Source organism: Trachymyrmex septentrionalis, unplaced genomic scaffold, assembly GCF_001594115.1.
Source record: "Trachymyrmex septentrionalis isolate Tsep2-gDNA-1 unplaced genomic scaffold, Tsep1.0 scaffold60, whole genome shotgun sequence".
Lineage (NCBI taxonomy): Eukaryota > Metazoa > Arthropoda > Insecta > Hymenoptera > Formicidae > Trachymyrmex > Trachymyrmex septentrionalis.
Genome location: NW_017305779.1, coordinates 3823619 through 3843601, shown reverse-complemented (window position 1 = coordinate 3843601; position 19983 = coordinate 3823619). Strand labels below are relative to the sequence as shown.

At 31.3% G+C, this 19983-nt stretch overlaps 1 protein-coding gene and 1 pseudogene across 1 annotated transcript; one reads left to right on the top strand and one right to left on the bottom strand.

Moving 5' to 3' along the window:
- Positions 1 to 2115: 2115 nt before the first annotated feature.
- Positions 2116 to 12087, bottom strand: LOC108752599 (venom acid phosphatase Acph-1-like). The gene is made up of 8 exons (XM_018493537.1): positions 12046 to 12087; positions 9914 to 10156; positions 7123 to 7318; positions 6902 to 7012; positions 5753 to 6018; positions 4954 to 5234; positions 4553 to 4755; positions 2116 to 2321 (listed from the first exon to the last, which is right to left on the bottom strand). The coding sequence occupies exons 3-8, from the start codon at positions 7255 to 7257 to the stop codon at positions 2121 to 2123; spliced, it is 1197 nt and encodes a 398-aa protein (XP_018349039.1). The 5' UTR covers positions 7258 to 7318; positions 9914 to 10156; positions 12046 to 12087; the 3' UTR covers positions 2116 to 2120.
- LOC108752597 lies at positions 2655 to 4544 on the top strand (annotated as a pseudogene).
- Positions 12088 to 19983: the final 7896 nt, after the last annotated feature.

Sequence of the window (19983 nt, the reverse complement as noted above, 5' to 3'; positions counted from 1 at the left end):
TGGTGCGACCACAAAATTGTTCGTGGAAACTTTTGTGAATGGCAGTTAATTATAATTAATTCCGTATTGTCTACTCGACAGCTCGTGCTAATTCCTTGCTGCCGACGAATCGCACGCGAACGCAAACCGCGGAGTTTCAGTTAGCACCCTCTCAGTGCAGACAAATTATTACGAATGTTCAATTAAATTGTGCGTTTTCAAACTAACTTCCGTACGGCAGTCTTTTCGGCAAATTTTGCATTTTCTCGGCCGTTGTGTGACGCATTCATCTAGGAACTTACGGTACGCTCTATTTAATACCTTTTCTTACATTTCTTGTATACAGGAAACGCAAACTCGAATAATGTCGTAATTAAGGAAGATTAATTTTTCATAAACTGGCTAATAATTTCATATTTGAACCAATTTGTAATTCAAGATTTAATATTATAAAGAAACTGGAAAATTAACTAGAATTCAACACACAATTAATTAGAGTTTATTGAGGAAGATTTGTATTTCTTCTGGTGCATTATGCAGGACGTATTCGATAAAGTAATATATTTTCCAGCAGTTGTAAATTAACGTTATAATAATCGATCTTTAGCAGAAAAATAATTTAACGATTGTATTGGGGAAATTGAACGGTGATTAATTCAATCGTAGTATTACATCGTTAAAAGTACAATGCAACTCGTTCGATGCAAGTGCCCCGATGCTCTGTATCCGCAATTAGAACGATTTCGCGAGTTTAATTCCGCAGAATTAGGAGTGCGGAACTGGTTCTTCTCATCCGGGCAACTCTCGGAAATTTCAAGAGTTTATCCCGACGGAGCGAGAGTGGGATTACAGAAGAAAAAGGGGTAACAGAAAAGGATGGCCCGACACGAAAGAAAAGGGAAAAAGAAAGATGAACTTTGTCTTTAGAATATAGCTGAAACCTCCTATTCTTTTCCGGCGACAAGTTTCGGCAATGATTTTCAAAATTGAAAGAACACCGCGACTAATTCAGTATACGATAAACTCTTGTTTGGCATCGTTTCTATATCTCTTATAAAAATTTTCTAAACTCTCGGTACGATTTTTCTTTGTAGAAGCAGTTTTCTTAACTTGTAAACATAAGAACAGATAGGTCAATGTGTTTTTATTCGTGAGATTTAGATTTACAATAATCATGTTGTATACAACAGGTAATATAATAAAACTGTGTTAATAAGTAACACATAAAAAATACATAAAGAATATTTTAAATTTCAGTTTACATTACATGATATATGTATATTATAATAATGTCATATTATATATAACAATGTTATATTGTAACTATAATACATAATACGTGTAAAAGTACTGTATGTACTTATAAAAAAGTGTATCAATAAAATATTATAAAAGTAATGAATCTAATCTAATCTAATAACAATCTATTCTAATAACAATTTTCTTCCTTTTTATAAAAGATCGTTGTCTCTTATAAAAATATCAAATCAAAATTCATCGCCTGATATAAACGGTAATAACGTAGAAGAGCAAATTAAACTTCAACATTGATATCTGCTTACGCGACGGCCAAAAAGATTTAGCCTTAATGGAAGTTGAGAGTATATCGTGGAACGGAAATGTGTGGTGTATAGGCCCAACGAATCGCCGCGGTGGTGTGTGCGAAATAATAGGGTAATTGTTATGCTACGGCACGGTAGGCGGAGGATCTGAGCTCCGTGTCTTCGATAAGACACGACTCTGAGCATACTTAACGAACTTAACTTTCCACGATCGTATGGGCATCTAGTTTTCGGCGGTACGATACTGGATATAATGAGGGAAATGTAATAAAACTAGCTAGCGCGCTGATTTTATTATATTACATGAGAGACGCTATTGTACCATAAATTTAAAGATATTGTAAAATGAGATTATAAAATTTCTTGCCTGATTAACTATTTCGTTATGTTCATTTAAATAATATTGGCAATGATGAGATTAGAAATTCTCATCTTTTATTCAATATAATACCTCGATTGATTTTAATTCTATTTTTGATAAGAGAATAATAAATATTTTGTAAAAAAAAAGAGATTACTGCGATTACTTAATTTTGTAAATTTTTATAAAAAAACTTTGAAGTTTCGAGGCATGTTCTATTAATTGTTTAAAGTTGAAGTTTCAAATGGTGTTAAAATTGCACGAGATTTGTTCATTTTCTGATTCTCTGGATAACATGATTTAAATATCCCAGTTGTATTCTTAGTTAGTTTGATAAATTTGTCATATGGACATAATACTTCACAGCCGGGAATGGTAACTTCTAATATTTTCGGTGGAATACCTAAATAATGTAATATCTGTAAGAAGTAAATTATCCATTGGTTATTAATTAGTCAAATGACAAATATTATTTGTTTGTCACTAAAAATATGGTATTTGTTACTACGATCTCTTACGAAAGAAAGATGATACTAACATTGTTCTGAGAAATATAACAAACGATAAAGTGATGCAAATAAATATTAGTTATCAAATTGCCATGGCGGTCACGTCCGATGTGAAAGAGACCCGATTGAAACATTTAACTACGGCATTAGGTAACGTGTTCGAATTCGAAAATAGAGTATCGAAATACGGAACAACGATAAAAGAAGGATTTCTTCACGCATGTTCTCACGAAACTGGATACTAAAAAACGAACAGACGAGGATAGCTGATTTAGTGACTAGCTTTTAACGAATAATAACCGTCACAAGTACACGTCGGGATCCTTGTTTGGTGTTCGCATTCTCGCGTGACGGTCAATAAAGAATACTTAGATAGTGCAGTTGAGTTACCGTCTAACGACTTTAAATACGAGAAAGAGAATACGTCAAGATGAACGAAGCTACGTTGCCTCCGCCAAATTGCTATTTGAGCAATATCCTTGCGTGCTAGACGTGGAACTGTGGCATGGGGCGCGAGGAACTTTTTGTCGTCATTGCCAGGCAGAAAGAAGACAATGTTATGCAGTATTCTGTAATCAAGGATTATTTTAAAGACAAAGTAACTGCGTTAGCATTTTGTCCTAAGCTTGATGATTCAGACAGTCCAGAGCTGTTAATCTGTGGCGGTGATGATACCAAAGCTAGGGTTTGGAATGTAGATAGGTTGGAGTTGGTAGCGGAATTTGCTTTTGTCGATGGAAGCAAATTGATTGGGAGTTGACTGGTCAGCCAAAGATGGCAATCTTGCGTGTGCAGTGAATTTGAGGGGTTGTTTAATGTACTGTAATATACAGTATAAGACTTCGAAAATAATATCTCTAGGCAAGCTAACTGCTACATGTGTAGCTTGCTATTCTCATGACTCTAGTCTTGTAGCAATAGGTACTAAAAGTGGACTAGTTTATATTGTTCAAAAAGATACAATATTGTACAGAATGAGAGGACACAATGAGGACATAATTAGTTTATCTTGGTGTCCTTCAGACATAAATGTTTTAAATGGAGGAAATAGAAGAGATTTACTTTTAGCTTCTGGTGCAAAAGATAGATCTGTATTCATTTGGAGAGCCGGTAGAGATGGTCGATATGAGACTGTACTAAATATACCAAATACGCCTATCATGGGCTCATATAAAAGCAAGCTCAGCACTACAAGTGGAACCTGGATTGCAGTATGTTGGGCAGAGCCCAATTTGTTTTTGACTAGTTCCCTTTGAGGCGAACTTCTTTCTTGGGAACTTTCAACGGGCAGAGAAAAGCCTAAGTATAAATTGTTCCATACATTCCATAATAGAGGATTATTTTCAATAGCTGCTGCACCCAATTACGATGGAATATCTGATGACTTGAAAACAAATTCCGAGCTCAGAGTCTGGTCTTTAGCATAAGATCGCTGGGTTATATGTTGCAAATATAACAGCGATCCTATCAAATCGGCGATCCTGGAGTATAAGATTCCTACACAAGGAGGATTCGTCTACTGTATGAACGCTTGTTCTATTGATACCTCACGCATTGCATTTGGCGTAGGAGACGCGATGCTGCGTCTATGGAACTTATCTGAACCACACACAATGACTTTCGACGTTGTTATACACTGGCAGAAGATAAAGGGAAAAATAAGAGTGGTATCGTGGTTTCCGGAAGATGAATCTACCGTTGCTTTTGATACTGGAGAGGGTCCGTTGGTGTGTTTGATGCAATTGGAATTAACAAACAACCTATATTATACCGGCAGTATCATCGAAATACCATTTACAAACTCGAATGGGCTCAACTTAAATCAGAATATTTTTTGTTCTCTTGTGCAGAAGGAGAATTAGTAGCTTACAAAAAATCCACACCGAACGATGAACCTATGTCTATAATAAAGGAAGGATGTTTGGAATTTTCATGGAAATCCAATATATGCTTAGCAGTTGCGTTAGAAAATGGGTATTTACAATTATGTTCTACGATCAGAAGCTGAGAAAACGCGGTAATTCGATAATTTTAAGAAATTTTAAGAAATGTGGTGAATTGTTTGGCATGGCATCCCGAAAGTACAATGGCAAGCAGAGATCATAGATCAGCTAGTTGTCATTAGCAGATGACACACTTACTTTGACAAAATACTTCTCATTTTTTTCGTGTAATTCTATAATAACGCTGCTCGTAAACTCTGGTAAATGAGGTTCGGAAATATTTAGAGCAAGTAGCAATCCAAACACATTCATGTCATGTGCGGAGAAGAGATTAATTTTGCGATGTAGAGTTCCGTTGATCGCTTTATTCATGTCGTTAATTAATCTATTTAATAACACACCTGCAAAAGATTGAATATTATATGAATATTTTATGGGGATATATAAAAAGGTTAATTGATAATGCTACAATTAGTTGAAGTCTTTGCTTTCTAATAATTAAACTCCTTCTTTAGACTTCTCAATAATTGAGGATTATAATAATTTAATATTTAGATAACTTATAAACAATTATATATATGATTTTTATTTAAACATGCCTCCGTTAAGATTATTTAGTTGATCGTAACTAAGTAGATTGAAGAATAAGAGAGTCGCATTCAAAAGTTTGCCATTCGGAAATATGTCTTGCGTCCATTCAGGTAAAGTTAATCCCATAGATGATTCTACACGTAAAACACTATACAAATGAACAAGGTCCAAAAGATTTGTAACGTTAGTTCCTGTATACTTTGACGTTATCTTCATCAAATTGTCAAACTGTTCTATTTTCTCTTTCACTTCTGCATTTTGTATCACTTTTTTGTAAATATCGTTGTATCTATTGAAGACACATAAAAATAAAATTTTAGTATTATTGTTGAGTAATAATTTAAACAAGAAATATATAATTTATCCAAGCAGAACAAAAAGTCATCAAAATTATGTAAAAATGGCTTTAAAATAATCATTAAAAGTTACTTTTTGATCAGATTCACGATTCTATTCATGATTTAATGTCATTTTGACATTATTGTAATCTGTTTGGTTATGTAATAATTGTGATAATTTCTGATATATTTATAGATTATATTATTTACATATATTCTTCAAAATATAATGTATTTTTTATCAAATCTTAAGAATCGTTAAGACATCTATAAAATATCTATAGAAAGATATTTTTGTACAATATATTAATTGCATTAATTATTTAATTACTTCATGTTTGCAAAGAATACAAATAATCGTCCATATGAAATATTCTTGTGAATGCAGACATAATCGAAACATTATTGCTGATCATACGATGTATAACTATTCATATTAATATTGATCGAAGAAAAGAGATTTGCTTACATAGAACACTTAATTGGAAATAGCAGATCATCTTCTTCTATTGGAAAATATATCATATCTACTGGTTGCCAAGAAAGCTCCGAGTTCCACTTTTGAATTTCGACAGGCGGATAAAGCCCCGCAAGGACTAATTGTAGAGTCATCTTGGTTCGAGTTACCCACGTGCTACGTGCATAGACGTTCGGTGGGTAATACAAATCTCCGAGAAACTTGTTGTATTTGTCTCTTAACAGCAGCCCTAATTCGTACGCTCTTTTCTTGCCGGCCTTAAATGTTATTAATAAAGATAAAGAAGAAAAAGAAGAAGAAACTACATGCTATTAATATTTCTTACAAACTTAAAAATAAAGGAGCAATATATTCCACGCAAAAACGAAGAAATGACAAAAATGTTGATCTTTCCACTATGTCGCAGACGCATTTACTTGTGTGGCAGTATATTCGCTATGATACACTACGAAAAGCTTTACGAAGAGCAGAAGATGTAATGCATGCATTAATACTAATTTATGTATACAGAACGTCTCACTTTTCGCGCATCATATTTCGGACAAGAGATTTTTTTAAGTAATTTTTTTTAGCGATGCTATCAAGACATTTATAATTTTCGAATTAAGTATAATTAAAAAAGAATGAATTTTTGCAAAATTGAACTCAAATAAATAATAAAATTATGTTTCTAAAATAGTTTCAAATGGAGTCCAAATAAAATTTTAATTTGAGACGCAATTAAAAAGCATAAGATGTTAAAAATTGTAAAGTTATATAAAATTATAATTTTTCTTGATACCTTCGTTGAAAAAATTAACTATAAATTAGTAAAAAATCTGCCGTAATTAAAAAAATGTACAATAAGTATAAGATGATCTGAATATAATTTTTGAAGATTACTTTATCAAATATTCCAATAAATATCAACTAACAATAATATAACGTTAATATTCTAATTTTCTATTCAATAATATAACTATTATATACACGTATATTATGTTACATTTGTTGAGTAGGAAATTATAGGTAATATTGATGTAATTGTTACGATATTATTTATCGGATACATGATGCGTCACGTTATAAAATTACTTTAATGATAAAAAAAAAATAGAATAGTATAATATATCTATACTGAAAATGTAAAACAGATCTTACATTAGTTAAGTCTCCGTCGCCAACTGGGTAGAAATTACGACCATTATATGGATCGTTTGGATAAGATTCGTGACTCGACTTGTCAACTGTACGATCACCGTGTCTAAACACCTGAAAATTTTACATTTTAATTGTATTAATTTTGAATATATTTGAAAAAATATATATATTATAATATAAATATATATATTTCTTGTGAAGTAATTTTTTTATATCACTACCGTGCTGACTAATCGTAACGTCAAATAATAATCATCTTGCTGGACTTTAGTATTAGACACTATTGTCTTTGATGTTGTTAATAAGCAGGAATAAAATATTAATGCGATGCTTAGGAGTCGACGAAATTTTTCCATCTTCTAAACTGAACGGCGTAAGATAATCTCAGATATTTGTGATAGATATTAATATCTATATCTGTAACGATTAGGAGATAAACCATGTATTCAAAACAAATACAGACATACTTGACACAGTTAGATAAAATGTATATATTTCATTTTTTACAGAGAAAATAATAAGGGAGCAGAAGAATGATATTTTTACATTTGTATAAATATTTTTTTAAAACCCTATATAATGCTGCTAATTAATTAAAGTTTCTCTCTTTCTTTTACCTACACACACAATACCTACAATAACATCAGAAATTTATTCTCTACTCTGTAATTACAAAATTTTTAATTAAAATTATAATGTAATTTATATAATTTTTATAAGAAGTGCACGCATGCGTTTTTAACATGACATATTTAATGGTGTATTTTTTATGTAGAATTATTATTTTATCTTATACAATCCGTTTATTAATGCATAATATGTATAATAATTTTCACTTGAACTTACAAGGACATAGTCTTTGCTACATGACACCTATAAATATAGAGAGTATCTCTAGATAAATACCATTTGGAATAACTATTAAAATAATTGTAGATTGGAAAAAGCGTAAATGTAAATTTTCTTTATTATTTTTTATAAAGTCATTTCGACAAAATTGTTATTCGTTTTTTTGTGCTTTTATGACACTGAAATGTATTTTAAAAAAAAACACAAGATAATTTTAATACAACATTTAAAAATTCAGAAAATAACATTTTCTTTGTTAAAATTACCAGGCTTTATATAAAAAATAATAAAAAAAAAATGTATTTACTTTTTTTTTGTATGTCCTATTGTTTAATTAACAGTTATTTCAAATAGCACTGTTTAGAGACATTCTTTGTACAGAGTGATTTATAAATGCATGTTAATATCTCAAGAGGTAAATCTACATACTAGAATAAGTGAAAAGCCTCATATATATACATGTCCTACATATATACTTTAATTTTCGAGTTATTGATGATCAGAAAGGAAATGTTTGAAATACCCTCTAATATGTAGATCGATTTACCATTCAAAATATTGATATACATTTATAAATTATCTTGTATGTCTATTCACCATTATAAAATATATAGTGTTATTGTATGAGATAACAGGTTCTAATTGTTGCGGTTGTGAGAGATTAAGTATATTCAATATCAAGAACATGCTCCATTTATTGGATTAGTTTATTATTTAGCTTTGTGTACATATTAATTAAAAAGATAATATTATATATACACAGGTTCGTTTATAATAATAAACTAATTTAACTACACAATTATGATGCTTAAATTTGTCGAAACATTTATAGTATCCCAGAATAGTGTCATCTATGATAAAATTGTTATTGTCGCGAGACCGAATTATGATTCGACGAAAGAGATTTTTTTGGTTTTGAAATTAAGAACTCGAGCAATTCATTCTAAGAAAAGAATTATTCGCGGATTAAATTTATTCAGTGAAAACAGAACGAATAATTATTTGCAAACCTTAATGGTTTCTCTATGTTAAATAACGTACGACTTTTATTTATTACTTGCGTCTTGGCTAATCCTCCCAAATCTTTCGATAGTCGAAGAGAAAGAAAAGAATGTTTAAGTTGTAATTTCGTAAAGATTCTTTGTAGAAATATTTGGATCTTGTATAAATATGAATTGTTACAAGAAAATGAGATCCACGTTATTAATAGTGATTACTAGCGAATCTTAATTTATAATTGAGGTCACACTACTGGCAGCGACAACGTAATAGTCCTTTGGACAACTTTTTAAGCATATAATGTTCGAAAGAGTAAAAAGAATTGAACTTAAATTCAATGAATTTAAAATATATCACCTCTCATTAGAAGAACTTACCGTGCAAGGAGTTTAAAAGCGAATGAGGAAAAGTATATGTTAAAGTAGTTTCGGACCGAACCGTGGCTAACTTTCTTTCTAAGTTTAATACTGATGAACTATGCGAATGTCCGAATAAGGATATGAATACCGAATAAATGGACGAACACGTGCCTACAATGGGACTTTCTTAAATGTAAAGAGTAATAATAATTGTAGCGATCAAAACTATAAAACAATAATGTTATCTCTTTTATATACATTTAAGATAATAAAGTTAACAATTTTTAATTAATGCTTTCTAGTTAGTATAATAACGTGAGCTACTCTAATTTTTAAAAAGACTATTTTAGAATTTTAAATTTATACATGTCTCTTATCCAATTCTGCTTTATCATCGAAAATTAATATGCAATTATCCAACACTTTAGAGTTCAAAAATCTTAATCTCTTATATTTATTCCATTTGATGTTTAATTATTAAAGTGATCTTATTTTTACTAAAAATAAAAATTGGAGCATTATATAGATGGAATACTGACGTTAGCTAATCATTTTTGTTATTTCTTTAATTTTACTAATTATTATTATGTTTTGATATAAAATAATCTTATTTATTTCCGTTATGTTTTAATAACACACAGATATTCTTAAATTAATTTGAAATCTTTAAAAAGTAATATGGTAAGAATAAAATATGTATTGTGTGTATTGTGTGTGTAATGTGTGTATATATGCGTATTATAAGATATGCATAAAACATTCGCTTTATTTAGGATAATATTTGATTTATATTTTGCATACTTACGTGTAATAAAATTTTTACTTTCGTAATATTCAGAACTTTACATAATGTCTATAACAATTTATTCTTCGTAAAAATCCGTTGTTAGTAGTTATCGTTTTAGCATTAACGGCAAAGATTTAAAAGAATTTGAACTTTTTCCAGTGTGATATGATTACTCGGTTGCAACAAATTGACTGTTGCGCTTCTACAATACGAGTTTCTTAAGACTCTGTAGACGTACGACTGATTCGAGCGACTAAAAAGCTGAAAGATAAAAACGAGAAAAAAATAGTAAGCTGCACTCACACATAAATGGTTTGAAAGTGTTCCTCTCTTTGGAACGAAACATACTCAGAAAGAAAAGATCTCACTGATTGCAAAACCATTTTAATGTTCCATTGAATCAACGTAAAGTAATCGATCTTCATTATTATAATCAATTTTTATTAAGAAATTTCGTTGAATAAATCTATAGAAATAAAAATTCGAATTTGCTACTAAAACAAATTTGCCGCTAAAATAAAATACAATTTTCCATAATAATGATAGAAACTTCCGAAATTATTTTTACCAAATAAAATTAATATTCTTAATAAATATTTTTAACATATCTGTTTGTGTAATAATTAGCGATAGTTGTTATGACAATATAAAGTATACGCATCAGTAAATTTCGTTTATATTAATATTAAACATTTAACAAGACAATTAAATCATTAAAGCGTCTTTTTTAAATCTTTACCTCAAAATTTTGAAGAGAATTGAAGAATTTAAGACTAATTAAATCCAGAATTACGATTGTGAGTTTCCACACTTTACAAAACAGATAAATTTTATATGATTACCTTATATATCGTAGCTTTATTAATGTACATCACAGAGAACTAACTTTTCTAGCTTCCACGCGCTTCTCATCGCCTTCTACACGCGTATAATCTTCCGTCTCAATACTTCAAATTCAAATAGACGTTTAACTAATAAATAAACAATATTTGACCTGAGCTAAGTATCCTACTGATGTATATATCAGTGTATTAAATCAAAGACAAGAATAGATGTTTTGATCTTTAATATGATTATACTCAGTGTCAAAAAAGTAGATTACAAAATAATAATGAAATTTTACAAAAGTTCTTATGACTATGAATAGTGTTTGGTATAAATGTTGAGTACATGATGTTCATCTCATATTACATATTTGATTATCTTATTATCGGATGATTAATGCTGATATTATTCATTTGCAAAAATACTCACTTTGACTAGAATAGCTCTTATCTATTGTAATATTATCTAATCTTATCTAAATTATATTCATTAGAGCCTTAAAGTAATTTTTAACTCGTTTGTTAGACATTTATCTCTGATAAATTCTATCTCAATCCCGTGTACCCGAGAAAATGTATATTATTTTTTAATTACACAAGAACTTTCAAGAATTTCTAAGTACATCATACTAGTTATTTATTTTATTACTCACAGATATTACTCAATTATTTCTTATAATCTTAATTTTTTTATTTAAAAAAATTGACAAGTGAAATTTAGCATAAAATCTTTACGATCTATTTAAATTCGATCTAAAGATATATGTACTGTCTGTATATACACATGTTTTATACCACAAAAGAATTAGATTTGTACGAATCGTTCGATTATTACTAGCTATTATTACTCGATTGAGAGATTTTTCGCTTCATGATATAATCAATATACGTTATGTTTTGATAATATATAAATTATATTTTACTAATTTAACAAACATTCCTTCACGATTATGTGCTTTATTCTCGAGATACATTCACTGTATCTCACTCTCTTCATTATATGTCGCTCAAACTTTTACATAATAATGCCCAGCATTATGTTAGATTGTAATCGCAATATGTTTTCATATTTCAGGAAAGATAAAGAACAATACAGTTGCAGATAACCTTTACATCATTATAAATCTTATTGTCGTGATTACTTGTACGATCATAAATCGCGCATGATATATATGTATATCATTACTTGATATCAAGAATATGCGAAGTTACATTTTTAAAATTTTCGAGGTGCATTATTACTCACGTGGCTCCTTCAATCAACTCGAATTTTTATGTGCTCTAAATTAGCACATGTATGTACATAGTACATACATTTCGACCTACCTCTCTTCGAGATATCCGAGTGGAATAATGGAGCAAGTAGAACAGCAGCTTCAAAAATTCACCGAGTTTGATTACAGTATCGTCTCTCTTTGCCGGCGTATATGGACACAATTTTATGCGGGCGTGGGTATCTTCCCAAGTATTTTCTCATTTTCTCACTTCGTGGACGGAATCTACGTCACGTATACAAATAGTGGCTATTTCGGCATCATAGCTCTGCAATTTTCATTCCGACTCGCGAGAATATGCCGGTTTTCATCCACTATGAAGATCAAGCATAACGTCAAGTCCGAGGAAATTTAAAAAAGCGCCAGCTTATCAACTCTTTTACCTGGTGGTGCACCATATATGATACATAACTTCAATTAGCGTTACAGTCTGTGCATGAAAGCTTTTCATCATTTCCTCCGTTTCCATTTTACATCTGGAAATTAATCTGAATAATTTGATACTTTTGCTGTTAAACGAGAGAAATGTAATTTTTATCTTTTATTAACTCTATTTAACATAAGACATTCTAAAACAAGTTTTTATGAAAAAAAGATTTATCAGATAGAAAAAGTTAAGAATCAAATATGAATACTCAAAACCATGAGGATAAACAACATTTTCATACAGATTGGTTTCCCGCTGTACATATACGAGATAACTCATCATCAATCTTCAATAACTTTTCCATTTTAAAAATCAAAATTGTTATTTAGTAAAAACATCGAAGAGAGGAATATTATTTCTTCGCGATTTTTTAAAAATTGTACTGCGATAGCAGTGTTTCATTTCAAATTATAAATTTAGACTCAAATTACGCTTAAAACGAAGCAAAAAATGAAAAAAAATCTTGTTACACATTTTTACTACAGAATTCAACTAAAAAAAAAAATTTTTTTTTCACCATAAATACAGCGGCCGTCCTTTTGTTTTTACGGTTTAAAGGCCGCATTAATTCAGGAGATATTACGTGTCGTTAGCCAAAGAGTAATACATCACGAGGGAGCACATCACGCTGAACGCAACGCAACGCGACACAACGCAAGGCGCCGGGGCACAGGGCGACACGGATCGAAGGTAAGTAATTAAAATGGAATCCGACCGCATCGTAACCGCTCGCGGAGACAGGGATAGAGGTTGAGGGGGTGACTACGACGTGCGTAGAACATCCCTGGTCGAATGGAACTGCGATTACAATTCCAGAATGCTGCCGAACAGGTTGAAAACCGGTTATATCCGCTCGCACGCGGGTCAACTGCCAGGACGAGGTAGCTCCCCCCCCCCCTCCACCCGTTTACTTCTCCGCTTCTCCATCCGTTTACTGGCGCCGTATCCTACCTTACTCCAATATCCGTATCTCTTCCCCTTTCCGCGACTTCTCCCTGTCCAGCTCTCCCTCTCATCGTCTCTCTTATTCGCCCCGTCGCGTCGTCGGCTACGGCAATGGAATTCGAATTGTAATTTCTAACCGCGCGACTACGCACGAGCCATTACCTTGCCGTTCGAAATTCGTAAACGGATTGCGGATTCTCGGACTTCCACGCGGCTCGTACTAAGAATCCATATCCCATCGAGGCTTCCGTGCCGAATATGCGTGATACGTGCCGTTCGGGAACCGGGGGGCTTTTCGTTCGGCTCGCCTTGTGTCATATTTCGAGTTGTATCGATATGGTATTTCGTATTTGCGTCATTGCCTCCTTCGAAATGCTTCTGTGAATGCATCACCGCCGTTCTTAGTCGTGAATACATCCTCCACTGATGTGACGTAGCTATTTGCCAGTCATCACACTAATGGCACCCCTGTTATTTAATACCGTTCGTTATTCAATGTTACAATCACAGAGCTGCGAGCCATTTGACTGGCACTTCAGTAATTATATCAAGGATATTCACTAAGATGACAAATAAGCTGTCATATCATTGTCAGTTGTGGCATTTAGAAAAAAAAAAAAACAAATTCTTTTATGGTATTAATAATAATTTTGTCATAACACAATTGACAAGTCTTTTATTAAATACATGCTAAATAAATATTCATTTATTTTATAATGTTCTTTTTAGATAATCTATACAACTTATTGCTAAAACGGTTAAGAAATTAAAGTATAGAATTTGCCGTTATTTTCAATTGTGTATTGAAAAAAATATATTATAATTGTTCTTAAATTATTATTTATATTGTAATTTTATACGTAAATAAGTGTAATGATTTTTGTCTTAAACATTTTTTATGCCAATTATTCCATAAAAACTTATAGATTTTTTTATATGTATTTAATTATATTATACATACCGTTTCTCATAAATTCGGAAACGCTTGTAATTTTCTCATATTTCACGAAAAATTAAATGTCTCGGTGAAAAAAAAAATTATTTTTTTTTTAGAAGTTTCAAAAATGCATTTTAAAGAGGAGAGACAGAGCTGTAAAAATTTCTTTTTTATATTTTCATTTTTATAATATTATGTTATTATTACAGAATTAAAAATTTTTCAATATTTTTATTTTACTTTGAAGCGCTGTAGCTTGATGAAACACCGTCGGACAGAAATGAACGAAAAAGTATTTTAACGAAAAAGTATAAGGCTTTTTTTTTATATTAAAAAATGGTATTTTAGAAAAATTGGTGCAATGATTTTTAGCAATAGTATTGGACTTTTTAAATAAAGACTCATTTCTACAAAATGCTTATAACTTAAAAAAGAAATTACGAAATTAAAGAGTTCATAGAATAAAAAAAAAATTTATTACAATGTTCTTAATTTACATACATTAAAAAATTGTTTAAATTTAACTTTTTATGAGAAAGATGCAAGAAAATCGCAAGTATTCTTGAATTTATAAACGATAGTTATATATACATTTTGCTTCTCTCCAATTCGCAAATGATATATTAATTAGACAATGGGAAAACATTTTATTAAATTAATATTTCTATTAAAATTATATTAAAATGCCTACGAGTAATTAAATACTAATATGTTAAACATATCTAATCTAATATTAAATACTGTAGTACGTATTAAATTACGAGTTGCTGTCTCTCGTTTGTTATTTTCTGCACACACACAAGATATTTAGGAAGATTACTTCACATTAGAGTATTCTTGCTCACTCAGCGTCATTACTACTTTATTAGGAATAACGTGTTCATTGTTCTGGAAAATAAATGTAGATTAACCGTACGGAATGGTGCGCTAATTTCTTTTGATATTAAATATAGTAGAATATATGAAACTTTCGGTCATTTACGGTAAAGATATTTTCCTTCCTTCTGCTGTAATCAAGATAACGAATCTTCGCTGAGGGAACACGATTATATCGATCATTTCATCGTACGTGGCACCCAGTAACTTCGTGTCTTGTGCACCCTGCCCCTTCACCTTTTCTGTTCTTTCGTCGGTTAACTTTTATCAGAAAAATCTACTACTCATCCATCTTTAAGATTAATTAACAAGACTAAGTTTTACGCAAATAAATAATTTTTCATTTTTCTTGATAATATAATAAAACAATTAAAAAACTAAACCTTGTCTTTTTGATACTTAATTTTTAAATTAATGTAATTAAAGCCGTAAATAGAAGAGCAGTAAAAATTTTACTTAATACCATTGCATTTAATAAAAACAAAGATATATCATTCTACGATTATATATTGATAACAAGGTACGATTTTTTTAGGAAATTAATTAAAATTTGCCGAGTTAATTCATATTTATTCATTTCGTGATACGGCGAGTACTTTCCGGCAATTTCCTCGAGGGGAAAAGAACACCGTAACAATGCGGCTGAACGAAAGAGAAGCAAGTCATTGGGGGAAAGAGAAGCTCAAATGAATGGCCGACGAAAATGCCTGGCGAGACGGCTGCTCGCCATGGATCGTACCTATTATGAAGTAACGTAAAAGAGACTAAGAAAGAGAGAATGAGAAAGCGCGTGCGCGAGTTGAGAGTAAATTTAATTCATAATCTACTGCAATGCCCACTTGCCGGCAACTCAGCTCATCAAGATTTCAGAATGTCTTTCTTTCTTTTTCCTTCTCGACCGTGACAAGTTCGCCCTCTGAATATCTTAGACTTTTGCAACTTCGTCTCGTTGTGGCGAGCAATGTAACAATTAATCTATTTTGGAAACCTACCGTATATATGCAGATAATATCGTCTTTATAATATTTTTTTATTGATATAGTCAACAGAAATTAAAACTTAACATAATTTTTAAATAATGCTTAACTCTAGAATAATTACCTGATCTAGAATATTTTTACATCCCAGCGGCAAACAAATGTGAGTTGTTGTACATACAAAAATAGTGTTTTGTATGAACATTTTTTTAACATAGGTATATTTTTTTCGATAATTATTCTTTACAGGACTTTTAAATATACAATTCCATCAAAAACTCACAATAAAAAAAATGTTATATTAATTAAACTCTTTATTTATTAAAAATATTGTCATTATAAGCTACGTAACACGTGCTTATTCCGTTCAATATGTGTATGATTTCTACTTATTTTTTCAGAAAATTGTGTTAAATGTTAATGTTCGCAAATTCTAAATAATTCTTAATAACTCAGAAAACAATTAATAATACAATATATTGTTAATAATGTAATTTTAATTGATGTAAAACATTTCAGATAATCGTAAACAAATCTGATAATCGTACTCGCGAGTTAAATGGTTGTGTAAGATAATAAATTGTCAGCTTTCATTCTAACATTAAAAAAATACATACGCAGTAATTGTTGAGAATAATAATATGTGAAGCTTTTTGCATTAAAATGACAACTACATTTATATTTGGAATCAATATTTCCGCAAACACTGTCTATGCGTAACCACAGAATGATAAACGTAGAAAGAAAATATGTACAGGAAATATGACATGAGGCAAGGATTTCAGAATGTTGAAGCCGAACGAAACGAACGGTGCCGATTAAGCGCCGCTAAACTTCGCCGTCGCCCCGTCCCAATTCTCGGACGGAATGGCGTGGTTTTAATTAGCGACCGCCAAGCGAGCTTACGGGCTTATAAACTGATAGTAACTTGTCAGCGGGGGGAATGCCGTGTTACGCGTAAAATGATTTCACAAGCCGCCTTGGGCTGCACGCGTAATTAATCCTCTGGTTAGTATGCCGACCGGCGAGTCGCGGCTTGTTATAACATTTGCGACAATAAACGGCGAAATATTGCGCAAAAGGTTGACACATTCTCCGCACGCTCCACGTTATACAGCGCGACATGTATCCACTATCAGAGCTTCGCTGTACCGACGTACCCGACGTTGTTGAACTTTCATGCTATTCCCCTATAGAGCTCTGCCGCATAAATACATAGTCGGCCTGATTTAATCCGTCGATGGTAGATAGCGTCTCACTTCGCGGATTCATGCGATTCCACCACGCGACCCGAATGTTACGAGCACCCAAGTTACCTTTTCCTCAACACCTCGCTAGAGATGCCCCTCCCCTGGATCTTCTATTTAGCTTACCCACAGCAAACAGAATCATGCGTTGGGGGATGAAACGTTTGCGGAGTTCCCCATAATTCGTTGCGTTGTACTTACGGTTGGCTGCAGAGTACTTAATCAGAATAGAAAAGTAAAATTTCAACGGTAAATGAACTTATTAATTAACAATTGTTAATAACGTACGAATCAATTGATTTAAGAATGACTGGTGTTTAGCAGAAAAAACAACTTTGTAACTGTTGTGAAACTTTTTAATATGGTTGGTCTTGCCCTTAATTTCTTTAAATGTATGAACCAATTATATTTAAGAATTTTATAACAGTTGTAAAATGCAACTGCTTTTTCCGTTAAACGCAATAAAAAATTACAAAGATTTATTCTTTATTCTTTATTCTTTTATTGCAATATTTGACGTATTTATGTCCTTTCATTTATTGTTACATCGGATATAATAAATGAAAGATACATTAAAAAATGATAAAATATTTGACATTTTTCAGCCAGCGTGTAAAAAATAACGGAAATCTTGGAATTTCCCTATGACTCTCCAAATAATAAAAATCCTGAGAAATCATTTGAATCTTTCAATTCTATAGTGGCTGGTATTGATGCATGAATGATGTTTCATATGCTCTAAGAACTGTATTAAGGCTGATAATGACTCTAAAAAGAGTCGAAACGTTCATCTTTGTGGAAATACACGCAATCTATGTACATTGATTAACATTATTTTCTGATCACACTCCAACATCTGCGTTATACTCTCATCTGTCTGATTTCTCAGGATTTGATATTTTTCATTTATAAAAAATATTTGATAACTATTTCTGCTTATGTCAATTAGAGAAAGGATTCGAAATTGAAAGAAGATGAGGAAGTGATACTGGATGAGAAGGTAATTGCGATTCACATAGAGTTCTTACGTAACCCGTTCTTTTATTACATATTTCGAGCATATTCATAAGAATGTCTCGCTTCTTCGGTTTTCTTGTAAATAACAACATTCAAATCAACGTCGCAAAGCATAAATATTATAATAATATATATATTATATAACATATATATATTTATATATGTATACCCAATATAGTCCCCCGTAATTCGTATATTTATATATTTATATATTTGTATTTTCATATTTATAATTTGCGTTATGTATACATATATACCTTCGCGTTTAATACGCCTCATCACGCACTTACAACGCTAAGACGGCGAATTTCTTTCACTTTTCTTTTTCACGTCGATTCGCTTTTTTTTTTATTACTTTAGAGGCTATGGTCAAAATATCTCTCGGTAATAAGATTTACCCTTCTTGCGCGTTTCTCCGCGTGTGAGAAACGATGGCGAAAGTACGAAAAAACTTAAAAGCAAAAATTCACGAAACGGAAAAATGAATTAATGATGTTGGTGTACGTGACACGCCGTACATTACCATTGCTGGCTGCGAAGCTTATTCTACGTGCAATTCTTATCACTGGTATACTTCTATTTACAGGGTTCGCCAATGACGAGTCAACGTTCGAACATTCTTAGACCGATAATTCGAATAATCCGCGTCACCATTTTCCCTTAGTCATTCATAGACTTCATCAAAATTCTTTGATTGCAGTAAGAGTTTAGAGGTAACTTTCAAACTATTTTTTTGCATACTATTTTTTTCTTTTTTTACCTTTGACTAATTCATTGTCTCTCAATTTCATTGATTCCGCATGATGATTCGTGAGTCCGATAGTGTGTTTTTATTCTAAATTTATAGGATCTATTTAAGTTAAGATTTAAAAGAATTGAAAATGAATTTTATCACAACTACAATGCTAACGGAAAATGGTGAAATTACGTATGGGTATTACAGGCAAGAAGTCATCGTCGTTTTACATGTAATCACATACACGCGTATACATACACGTACATACACATGTACAATGTGGGTTCTACTTGTATTGAGGGCAATGATCGGTTCTCAATAGGTGATAGTTTTAAAGTTTTTAAATAAGGAACAGAACATCTTTATTTTGTTGCGTAATAGTCTTGGGTTTTTAGTGGACAAAATTATTCGAGATGTTTAAATGACTGTTCTATATTTTTGTTTTACACAAGATTGTATAGTACGCTTGTAATTAGCTCAATCCATTACGTAACAAACTTTTTAAGCGTTATTTAATCCTTCATCAGCAATGTGAAATTTTCACACTTCGTCTGGATTTTCGAACTTCAGTGCGGATTTTTATATTATGTCAAACTATATAAAAATCTGAAAAAATTCTTACATTTTTGTAAAAGCTTTAACAATAAATTTTTATTATCACACACACATAGAAGTTAAATTGTATTTTAATTATTTTTTACAGATTTAAATTTATCCACCAAAATTCATAATAAAACAAATTGACTATGCCTTTAAGGCCAATTGCCGGCAGAGGGCATTATTAATTAGTTGTGCCTATTAGTTTTGTGAAATAAATATTCACCGCAC